General features: G+C 29.4%; 1 protein-coding gene across 1 annotated transcript in view; it reads left to right on the top strand.

Annotated features, from left to right (window-relative positions):
• LOC106677562 (uncharacterized) overlaps positions 1-11,978 on the top strand; it is a 62,812-nt gene extending 50,834 nt beyond the window's left edge. Inside the window, exons 2-6 of the mRNA XM_014415580.3 lie at positions 3,613-3,698; positions 4,846-4,918; positions 5,484-5,569; positions 7,208-7,334; positions 11,689-11,978. Coding sequence (XP_014271066.1) covers positions 3,615-3,698; positions 4,846-4,918; positions 5,484-5,569; positions 7,208-7,334; positions 11,689-11,765 — 447 coding nt within the window. The 5' untranslated portion in view covers positions 3,613-3,614 and the 3' untranslated portion in view covers positions 11,766-11,978. The remainder of the gene's footprint in view (positions 1-3,612; positions 3,699-4,845; positions 4,919-5,483; positions 5,570-7,207; positions 7,335-11,688) is intronic.
• Positions 11,979-12,178: the final 200 nt, after the last annotated feature.

Raw genomic sequence — 12,178 nt, 5'->3', positions numbered from 1 at the left:
ATAAAAGCCTATTTATGACCTAATCTGGCAGGTTTTTGCAATGGAGAAAGCAATGAATTAGTCCTTAACCTTTAATGGAGGATTTTATGTACCAAAACTGAAAACATGTTAATTGGGTCAAAGTTAAGACTTTTACTTTCACTTACCTAAACATGGAATATATGGTAAGGATTGCAATAGTGCGAAAATTTCGTATTTGAGTTTTTAGCAGATATGCACGAATGAAAAAAAAATCATCCTCAAAAGTACCTTTAATTTTGTTTTTTGAAAAAAAACAACTGTTTCCATTGTTAGCAATTATAAATAATAGGCGAATACAAATGTTTTATGAATAAATAAAAGGGAAAAAAAGTCTTGTTAAAATATTTCCCGAGTGCATTGCGGCTTGGTTTTTTTATTGTTAAACTGTTATATTCTTGGCAGGAATTATTATAATATAAATTTGTTTATTCGCTATTCCCAACTCAAGAAACCCTAAAATACGGATTTTTATAGCGACAGAAAAATTAAAAAAATGTCAGTTCTAGTTAGGCATTTTAGAGGTAGTTAATTTTACTACCCATAAATAAAAAAAAATGTATATAGCTTTGAAGTTATGCTCGAGGAAAATCGCTACAGTATGACTAACAGCTTACTCAGTCATGCCAATTTTCATGCTGGTATTAGTGTCCTTGTTTGGAAAAAAATGAATTTAGCAATTTAAATAGACAACCTTGTGTTAGTTTTAGCTCAATTCCTTTTTCAAAATCAAATTGTAATACTAAAGAGTTTGAATTTTACTTTATCACTATTATCTATTGTGGTCTGTGACCAATGATAGCTAAGTGTGCCCTAAGCAGAGATGACATCAGTTTCTGGCACTGGACGTAATCAGCACAATTACACCTAAATCTGCAATTTGGTCATTCATCTTGATGGAACGGTTCAGCTAACGATTCTTCAAGGATACTGTTGAATCAAAATTACTTTTCTATTGCATTAATGTATTTTTAATATTAAAAAATAAATAGTTAAGACAATCCTTGCAGAATTTATTTATTTATTTTTTAAAGCTACACATCTTTGAACATTTCGCTAGAGTATAAACAAGTAAGAGGGTACACTGAGTGTCAATGTAACCATATTCTTTAAGAACATGATTAACTTTTGAAACACTTATTGAGCATCCAAAAGTACTGCAAGATAGAGCATAAAGCTTTAGGGACTCATTCCAACATTTTTTTCTGATATGATTAGCAATGAGCATCTTTAAAATATAATAATTTTGGACCAAAATAAAGCCAATTTCTGCTTTGATGTCCTTTTGGTATATCTGTAGCAACACTGCTATCTTCTAGTCTACACTATAGCAAATAGAGCCCCACTAACCACTATTAGTTGACATGATGCAATCTACAAGCTAATGCATATACTTCAAAATATATTACATATAATCATAAATATATGTAATATAATTCTACACATGTAACAACCATATATATTATAATTTATAATTAAAATAGTTATATATATTAATATATTATAATATTCATAAATGTATTATTTGAATGAATAAAGATTACAAAAAAATCTTCTGATCCACTAAAAGTGAATGCACTAATATCTCTGGATAGCGTTTAGTTACCCAAAAATTTGACTAAGCACAAACTGACATACCTTAACCCTAGCAGCACCAAGGTAGTATTCATTACGGCCTACTCCAAGGGGGGGGCTCGCCGAGCCCTACACTTCCCAAGACGACCTCCACAAGCCCTCACTTGATTTTAACCCTTATATCATTAATTTTCCTTTTATGGTAAACTTACTCTTTTGAAATATAATAATTTCTTCTTACTTCTGTAAATAAGATGGTAGAATAAGGATTATTTAAAAAAAAAATAAGGACCTAAGATTTCTATATGCTTTATTATGAAAATGTTTTAATTTGGAATTAAAAAAAGAATAAGAATACATGATACAACAAAAACCTAGGGTCGCTGAAACTTTAATTATTTTCAATTTCATGAATATTTTAAAACAAAAAAAAATTCTATTGTCTGAACTTAGGTATAAGAATAAAATGTTTATGTTTACAAATGCTCATCACTAGATTCAGCAGGTTCACATGTGTCAACTCTTTTCAGAACAACTAAAAAACCAAAGAAACATATCAGTCCAAAAATATTTTTAAGTAAAAAAAACTGAGGAAATCAGACCAGTAGTGAGAGTATGGGCGAGCTGGTGCACTTCCGTGAGCAGCCAATCAGAAGCCAGCATTTTGATGAACCTCAGGTCCCTTCCCTGCACCAAGGGGGGGGCTCCACCCGCCCTCATCTCATTTTTCTAATACAAATAATTTTTCGTACTCTTCCTCCTTATCAAATATTTTTCAAATCAATTCCAACATGTTGGTAGATAAATTTTAGGCAAATAGATTTTTTTCCTTGTCTGTAAAAAATTTTTTGAGAGCAGTATTAAAAAAAATCAGAAGTGAGGGCTCGGCGAGCCCCCCCCTTGGTGCTGCTAGGGTTAATCTGAATTTCCTCTTCAGGGAATTCTCTTCCTTTGAAAGCAGTGAATAACAACAATATACACAGCGGACAGTACATTCTAGTACTACTCAAGGAAATGTATATTGAGCTCTTATTTTACAAAACCTTATCGAAATCTCTCCTCCCTAAACCTTTTATTCCTTCTTACAAGGACCTACGACAAGTTCCCGTAGGATTTGTCATGGACCGATAGGCTCGTTTCCTTAGGAGTAAAGTTTCCATTCTTCGAGGATTTATGGCTAGTTCCTGCAACACTCATCATACCTATTCATCTCCTAACCTGTATGATTGTTGAGACCTTTTCGTAGAGATTCTCACATTTTCAGTATGAGCCGGGACCACCTAATCAAACACAACCACCTCCACATATCTCCAATAGTAGACATAGGCATCTTTACATTCATACTCTTTTTTTTTAATCATTATTTATTTCTTTTATATCCCATTTTAAAAATGTCTTCTTTCCCATTTGGATATAACTTCCAAAGTGATGAAGAAATGTTTGGAACATAAAATCACATTGAGAATAAGTGAGAATGTAAACAGTTGGTACAAGTAAAAATAAGAAATTATGATATTGGAATACATATGACACCAATGAGTTTGATATATTACACCATTTTCTTAAAAAATGTAAAATACATTTTTTTTGTGTAAATTTTGTTGTTATTATGTAGTATCCTTTTAACATCAACTGGTAACATAAACAGGCTGTTTATTACCTCTTAACATAAATTGGGTTATAAATCATAAAAACCAGATAAAATTTAAAATAAGTTATAATAAAGGTCCAAGTAAATTCCCAATACATTTGATACTCAGTGTATATAACCATAACATTTTTTGATCCAAAGAAAATCAAGGAGGTTAAGTTGGTGTCAGTATTCTATTAAAAATATGTAGTTATAAACATAAAAGATGTGATGAACCTCCAAAATGGGTCAAACATATCTTTTAAATTGTACACTGGAGATAGATTGTGGCTTCCAAAGCAAATAAATTTTAAAATCAAGTTTTTTATTTACTTTTTTTTTTATTTAGTTATTATATTTCTTATTATTAATATCATTATTATTTACAGAAATGCCAGATATACCTCAAGTACAAACATGTTGCTTTTGCTGTACCACGGAGGTGGGATGTAAAATTATTGGATGGTGGCTCCTGGTAAGATTTCAATGTGTATATAATTGTATTTATTTATTTATTTTATATTTCCTTAGTAATGCTTTGGAGAAATACAAATAAGTGTGATTTTTGTATGCTACTATTGTATGAGCACTAGTGCCAGGAAACCTAACCATGCTCAGAAATTATTTAATTTAATTAGTTAACATTGTAGAAAAAAAAGTACAGCAATTATCTATTGTGCAGTCATATACATTACAATAATTTTATTACTTTACTGAAGACACAATGAATTATCCTGATGGACAAATATTACAATATTTTTCTAACATAAGATATAAATACAATCATACAAATCATAAAAAAAAAATCTTCTCCTTTCATAATTGCTCATTAACATTTAGTGGATGTTAAGGGGTAATAATTTGTATTTGGTTTCATATTTTGGTAAAAAAAATAATAATTTGTTACTTTTCTGGCTAACTACTATTCTAAGGAGGTTGAGTCAGAATTGAAATTTACTTTATATCTTTATTGTATATTATAAACAATATTTTTATATTCCTGCCCATTTCTCCTCCCCCTTTCCTCAAAAAATATATTTTTCACACCTCTACTCTTTTAAATCGTTTTCCAGCTATCTCATTGGTTCTTTTTCTTTGGAGGAGATCCAGCCTTTCCTCTGGAAAAGTAAGACATTTCTTTGTTGTTTACGATTCTTTGATCTTCTCAGTTTATTGCTCAGAGTTAAGTGTACAAAGATGTGGTGGTTCCTTAGCTATTACCATACTAAGGTAACTGCCCCATGACCCAACACTTATGTTCTTTGTTCAGGATCATCTAGCTAAATAACCTGGTTACCTGGACAGGTGTTCTATTGTGAAAATATCTGTAAATTTGAGTTGGCGAAACTGGTTGTGGAAACCTTTTTTAAAAAACCTTCCAACAATTTATTTAAAATTTACTACTTTTGACCACTAGAATATTCTAATTCTCAGCTTATTTTTTAGATTTTTTTTAATATAAAATATTACAAAATTAAAAATTATTTTCGGTAGGAGGAACATGTTTATGAAAGCACATTTCCATTTTAATAGGATTGTTTTAAGTTTTTCTTGAAACCTATTACCATTTATTCTATATAAAGTAAAATTTTAATACAATATTAATCAGAATTTTGTTTCAGATCAGTGGTGTATTAGAAGCTATTACAAGCATAATATTTCTAATTGGTTCGCTTGGACATAATAAGAATGGAGGTAAGTTATTAAAAAAATTATTATTAAAAATAAAATAGTTAGATAACTCTGAGCTGAAAGCTAGAATTCAGTAAATTAGAGGAACATGTATTAAGGGATATCAAAATAAGAATTGTATAGTCAACTCTGCTTAGTTGAGACTCAGTTCTCTTAATGAAACTGAGTGTTTGTGGAAGGTTATAAAAAATACCTTTAGTTACCCAAAATTCTTACAGGCAGTTTATATTTTTATAATTTATGTCAATTCATGTTTAGTACTGGCTAGCATACAGTGTTTTAACCATCCTGATGATATCAAGAACAGATTATTATTATTATTATTAAATAATTTTAATTTTTTATTATATTTTTGTATTTAATATATCTTATTTTGTTTTTAATTTTTTAATTTAATCTTTAAATAAGATGTTTGTTTATTAAAAAAAGTTTTTATAATAATATTTCTGTCACCAAGTTTTCATGTTTAAATTATTCAAAATATATACAAATTATTTAAAAATTGACCAATAATTTATGTTTTGTAAGTAGTCAATGTAATAATTTGGTAAATGTTTTATTTTCACAGGTTCTCCGGGTAATTATATTTTCCAGCTGCTTGTTTCACTGTTGGTTGTTCTGATGGGTCTTTATCTTCTATTTGGAGTTTATAGAGTATGTTATAAATTAAAATTATTTTAAATAATTTATTTGTAACTTCTGTGTTTTAAAATTTTTAGGCTTTGTCTTGAGCGTTTTTATTTTATTTCAGTGGTTATTATTAATTAAATACCCTAAAGGAATTCAAAACCTGTTCCTTCATTTCAATGATTGTATGTCGTTAGGTTATAAATGAAAGTTGATGATATTGGACTGTTTTTTAATTTGGAACTTTGATGTTTGAATTTATATATTACTCGGCCATTATGCTCTTATGTATAACCCGTAACAAGACCGTATTTTGAGAGTGTTATAACTTTTTGCTTGATTTCTGAATTGTTTTGGCTATTATAAAAATATTTTATTTATTATAATGTATTATTCATTATTTACTAATAAGTACTTTCTTTTATACTTGTTTCTGAGTACAAGAAGAAGGGTATGTGCGGTCAAAATAACTCAAATAGTAAATAAATTATTTAGTATAAGACGCTTCATCCTATTTCGCAGGGAACATCAGGGCTAAAAAAGATATAAAAACCTAAAATTAGGTAACAGAGTAAGAGAATAAGATAACATGTAGTAGGTAAACTAAAGCATGGCTGAAAATGATGTAAAATTCAGGGTGAAATGTTGGCTCATAATGAACAGTTTATTTACTATTTGAGTCATTTTGACTGTACCCAGACCATCTTCCTTTTATTATATTATACACGGTTAATCAATTATCTTCCAACAAGAAATCAGTTAATCTTAGTAAAATCTTTCTAATAGTAATAAGAAGAAATATCAGACTGTATGAAGCAGCCCAGGAGTATATAATCACTAAGACAATGCACAAGTACCACCTGGAAAAATTTATAAAAAAGAACCTGGTAAAGTTTAAGTTCTTGGCCTTAAAGAATAGATATATAAAAATCTACTGACTTTCTTAAATGGGAAAATTGAATGAAGTAAATAGTGTCGTTGATTTTTTCCTATTATATCAAATCTTCCAATGATTTTTGGATAAATAATTGGCGATAAATAAAATTCAGACTCATTGCCTTCTTATAATTAAAATATTAGCTCCATCACTTAATTGGAATGTCTGTCCTTAAATTACATCCTCCAAAAATTGTTTTAGTGATTGAAAAATATCTATTTGGTAGTTGATAGAAACTTATATTTCAAATATTAGAGGCATGTAGCTGTATCCACTAGTCATTTATAGGCATCTTTTCATTTTTACTGTACTTATCAGATTTGCAAATAAATTATGTATCTTACATAATATTTTTAGTATATGTTACTTTTGAGATTGTATTTATTTTCTCTATCAATAAGTATTGTAAAATTTGTTGAATAATGAGGTGCGTATAAAAATATAAATCAATCCTGATGGATTTTGCTTTCTTATCATTTAATGATCTACAGTTCAATTGTATGCACCTTAATTGTGTTAAAATTATAAAGCTAACTTTGTTTTATTTTTTTCGTCTCATTGATGAGAGGTTGTTATTGGAATTTAGCAAAATCATAATTAAATTATTAAGTTATAATTAAAGATCAGAGAAAAAATGATGCTATGAAAATAGATAGCAACATTTGAAAATTAAAAGTGGCTTAAAAACAAGACAATGAATAATTTCTAAACTTTCTTTTGCTTCACAGAAAAATATGAGATATTTGAAAACCTGGTTAACAGCAGCCACTATCTACTTAGTCATCCTTGTCATAGGAATCATCGCAATCATCTTTCAGGGTGGTCCATCTATCCTTGTACAACTTATCAACCTATGTAAGTGCCAATGCAGCAAATATAGTCTAATCTGGATGAACAAGTGTATATAATTTATTTTTTTAGTATTACTAATGAAAATATATAATCTGTACAACTAACCTCTTTTAATTTGGATAAAGGCTGCTCAATAAATGCCTGTGATTTCTTAGATTAAAAGTATAAAATACTCAGCTTGTCAATGCCTGGTCTGAATTTTCTCTCTATCTTGGTGTAGATTCTTACCTGGTGTTATATTCTTACCTGACATCCTTATCTTTTTCCTGCTTTCATTCCACCATTCCTTGCCCCCTTTGTGCAGCCTGGTCAGTAGGGGGGAGAGGAGGCTTTGGGTTTCAGACACAACAAACGGTTTTTAAAATTTACTGTAGAAATTCATTATCCTGAAACATTTAGAGGTGGTCGTATCATTAATGGACAAATCCATGTTCGAATTAATAAAAATATACATCAAAAATAGTATTTGAAACCCACTTCAATAAATCTAAATAAAGTAGAACTATTAATAAACATAGAAAAGTGGTTTTTAAAGATTTTAGTTTATTCATCTATTCACATTTCACGTATTGAATCATGTAGTTTAAAATTTGGAGATAAGCATCTAATATTTCTGAATAATTGAAGATGTGCATAAAAAAGAATAAAAGAAATATCATCATAATATGTAATATGTATTATAAGTAGACAGTAGACTGCAAATCCAGTCCAAAATCAATTCTTATTCTCGCCTCATAATTGAAGTCAAACTCACTCTTACTGAGTTTACCACATTCTGTCAATCTTTTTGAACTTCAAAAAATTTTATCTTCAAAAACATTTGACCCACACCCTGACATTCTTAATCCAACCCACATCTAATACATTGAAGAAGAATTAAACATACCATTCCAAATGCCCTTCCTCCTAAAGCATTTCATCCTTCAGGAATATCCAACATCATTCAGAAGATACCTACCCAAAAAGCTCCCGGTTATGACCTAATTACATCCCATATTCTAGAACATCTTCCTCGAAAATCTGTTCTATTCCTCACCTACATCTACAATGCTGTACTCAGATCCACTTATTTTCCTGACCCATGGAAATTATCCATCAAAATGATTTCCAAACCTCAAATGCCGCCTGAATACCCATCCTCCTACCGTCCTATCTCTTTGTTACCTATCATGGGCAAAATCCCAACCCATCCTACCACTATCCTCAGCATGTATGCCGATGACACATGTTTATTGTCACTGAACAGTGATCCTTACATTGTATCCCAAACCCTCCAATTCCACATCACCACTCTTGAAGAATGGTGCCAAAACTGGAGGATTAAAATTAATTCCAATAAATCCCACAAATCACATTTACCTTTCGTCGTAAATCCATGACTTCTTGCCCTACAGTATCCTTTAATAATACCCCACTTATTCCTGTTGAACAGATCTATATTCCTGCCATTACTTAGGACTACATCTGGATAAACAACTGACATGGAATCCTCATACAAGACTAAAAAGACAAGAAACTGCTCGTTGATTCCGACTATTACTACATTTACTAGACAAACGGTCTAAATTTCCAATCCATTACAAAAGACCGATCTACATGACTATTATAAGGTCTATCTGGACATACGGAGTTGAGCTTTGGGCCTCCACTAAACCATCACATTCCTCCCGAATCCAATCCTTACAGTCCAAAATCCTTCGTAAAATCCTTAATACTCCTTACTTTGTCACAAATCAAGTCATCCATCAGGACCTCAATGTTCCATATGTTGCCGATTTGGCCAGAACCAGATACCATCCCTTCCATGATAAACTTATCAACCACCCAAATCCACTTGTTTCTAACCTGGCTTCTCCTTCATTACCTAATAATCCTCCTAGGCGTCTGAAAATAAGATGGCCTCGAGATTTTCTCCTCTAGAAATGTTATTGGAGTTCTATCAATGGGTAGATTCTCCACATGTTTGTATCATGTCACTATGTCACCTACAGCAAATTTACTTGTTGTATATATTTGTGAATGCACTGAATAGTTGTAAATAACAATAAATAAATTAGAAAAAAATTTTTTAATAATTTTGTAGGAGTGCTGAGGTTTCATTGTTCAGTGTTAGTAACTCTATGCTTTTTTTATAAGAGGCGGGTTATAAGCCCTCCTCGCAACCCTTCTCCTTTATCTAGGCTTGGGACTGGCAGTGATTCTGTTAACCGACTACACTGGTAAAGGTTTTACTTCATTGAATCGTACAGTTTGAAATGTGTAAAAATTTAAGATAGGGAGCCATGGATGTAGGCAAGATTTCACCAAGGGGGAGGAAACCTCAGCCCGTTACACATGCACACACAAATATACATACATATATTTTATATACACAGTATATTCAAAAACATTGGGTTAAGAAAGATGTTCAATTCCGCATTCCTAGATGTAATTCCCCACCATTTTATTGCTACTTCATAAAATTCATTCATTACTTTTTAAATTTTTATTAACTATAAAAATTTAAAAAGTAATGTCAGGAATAAACTTAATTATTGTACATAAATATGTACAATACACACAATAAGTACAAAAATATAAGAGTTGATAAAGAGGTTTGCTATGAGAGCATCAGCCTTCTGGAGTTGTGGGCAAACATATTAACCACCTCTCCTGTAATGGTTGCCTTCTTTAATTTATTTTTAACAAACATTCTGAGATTATTAAAATGGCAAACTGTAAGTTATAATAGGAAGAATGGAATCTAAAAAAGGTTCTTCTTTATTCGTTTCCCACATTATTTTTAGAGATTATATATGACGAATAATTGCGCTTATTTTTTTTTACTGAAGAATCGATATATATCTATCTTGTCCCTTCAAGGGTGATCTCGTGATCTTATGATCCACCAACTCAAAAAATGTTGCCTTCCTAATTATAGCATGTTTCCAAAAAGAAATCATCTATCAAATAAGTTCAATATTTTCTTTATTTTTTTTTATTCCTGGAGCTTGTACCCATTCACCTAAAAGTTTGTTTTGGTCCATAGTTAAAAATGAGAATTAATATGAATTATTAAACAATAAAATGGACTTTTATTGAGCTGTATACTATTGTGATTGATAAGATTGGTTTACTTTTTGTTATTAATAAAGTTGAAGTTAAATTATTAATAAAATTGATATCAAATTTGTTACTGTTGATGATCTCAATGGTAAGGTGTTGAGGTCAAAAATAGAAAACACAATGATGAATATTTACTTTGTGCGATATGTTTGATGAATATTTAACTGTAATGTAAATATTTACTGGATGAAAATATTTAAATCTGTGTTCTATTGCACCCCAAGCATTATCTTGATGTTATCAATCAACTATATTTTCATTTTAATTTATTATTTAAACAGTTCTTAAAGTATATTGGTTTTTAAACCATATTTATTTGGCTTAAAGTAGGCACATAGGGTACAAGTTTCACTCAGCTTCAGCGCAGTATACCTCATCATTAGTTTATATTCCGGATACAAAATTATTAGTACCTTCCTCCCATAATAGACTGGAAATTGCTAATTTACGCCTCATTCCGATAGTCACATAAAACTTCGTTTTTCAAGAGTGTTGGCTTACAGTTACACTCTATGCTCTTAATTATGTTTCATTTCTTCTCTTTGAATTTTTAATTTTAATTTCTATCTAGATTTCTACACCCATTATTTTTATGACCATTTCAGAAACTTATTTTTTTTGTTAAAAAAATTGTTTGTTTAAAAATTGCAATAATTCATTTAACTGCATATTGTAACAATTTTTCTATAAATACACAAGTAATGTTATCTAAAAATAACTATGAATTTAATTTTAAAATGTTCTTACTGAAATTAAGTCATCAAATTAATCATAATAATTAATAGTTTTATTTATTATAGTTGAAACTACATTTTTTTGGATAAATATGATTTATTTTATTTGTCAAATCCTAACATTAGTTATAGTACTGACACTGGTCTCTGACTGAACTGACTAAATTGAAAATTTGAATGTCAATTGTCAACTGTATTAATGCCTATTTTAAATTGATAAAACTATTTTAAAAAAGTTTTAACAGCTTTTTTCAGTGTCACCATATTATTTTATATCTAAAAAACAAATATTTTGTCATAAATAGAAGAAACATTTTATTTAGGACCCATTCACCTAAATGTTACCATAAATAACAAGTTTAATTTATGATTGAATGGTATATTCAATTATAAAATATATTAGGAAATGGTATGATACAAATACTCTATATTATACTGCTTTTTGTAACTATTTATGAATATTTTGAAATAAATGTTTGAATTATTTCTTAATTTAATTAAATTGAATTTTGTTTCAGTATTGGTTGCCTACTTCATTATTGTTGTCTATAGTTTCTACAAGGAGAATGTCAATGCCCCACCTACAACTTACTAAAAGCCAAATTGTACAAGAATAATCTAATGTTACCCTTTTTTTTACAAATATTTTGTACTACATGAATAAGTATTATATATAAAGAGATTTATATAATTTTCTCATGTTTTATGAATTTATATTTATAATTAATATAGCTTTATTTTTTTTTTAAATGATATAAATAATTTAATCTTAAGATTCCTTTTGTACAAATAAATTTAATTTCTTTCAGCTGTTGAAATTTGTATTCACCAAATTTAGGTCCCTTAATTTTAATAGCTATTTTAAATATTAATCAAAGAAGAATGTTAAATGGAAGTTTGAGAATTTTCTTGGATGTACTTACCTTAATGGAATTGCTTACTTATGGAATAGTTAATTTTCATTTCTTTTGGATGTTTTATATAACCAAATCTGTGTGTGTGTGTGTA

The sequence above is a fragment of the Halyomorpha halys genome, unplaced genomic scaffold (assembly GCF_000696795.3).
Source record: "Halyomorpha halys isolate HHAL.00 unplaced genomic scaffold, Hhal_1.1 Scaffold103.1, whole genome shotgun sequence".
Lineage (NCBI taxonomy): Eukaryota > Metazoa > Arthropoda > Insecta > Hemiptera > Pentatomidae > Halyomorpha > Halyomorpha halys.
This window is presented reverse-complemented; position numbering and strand designations above follow the sequence as displayed.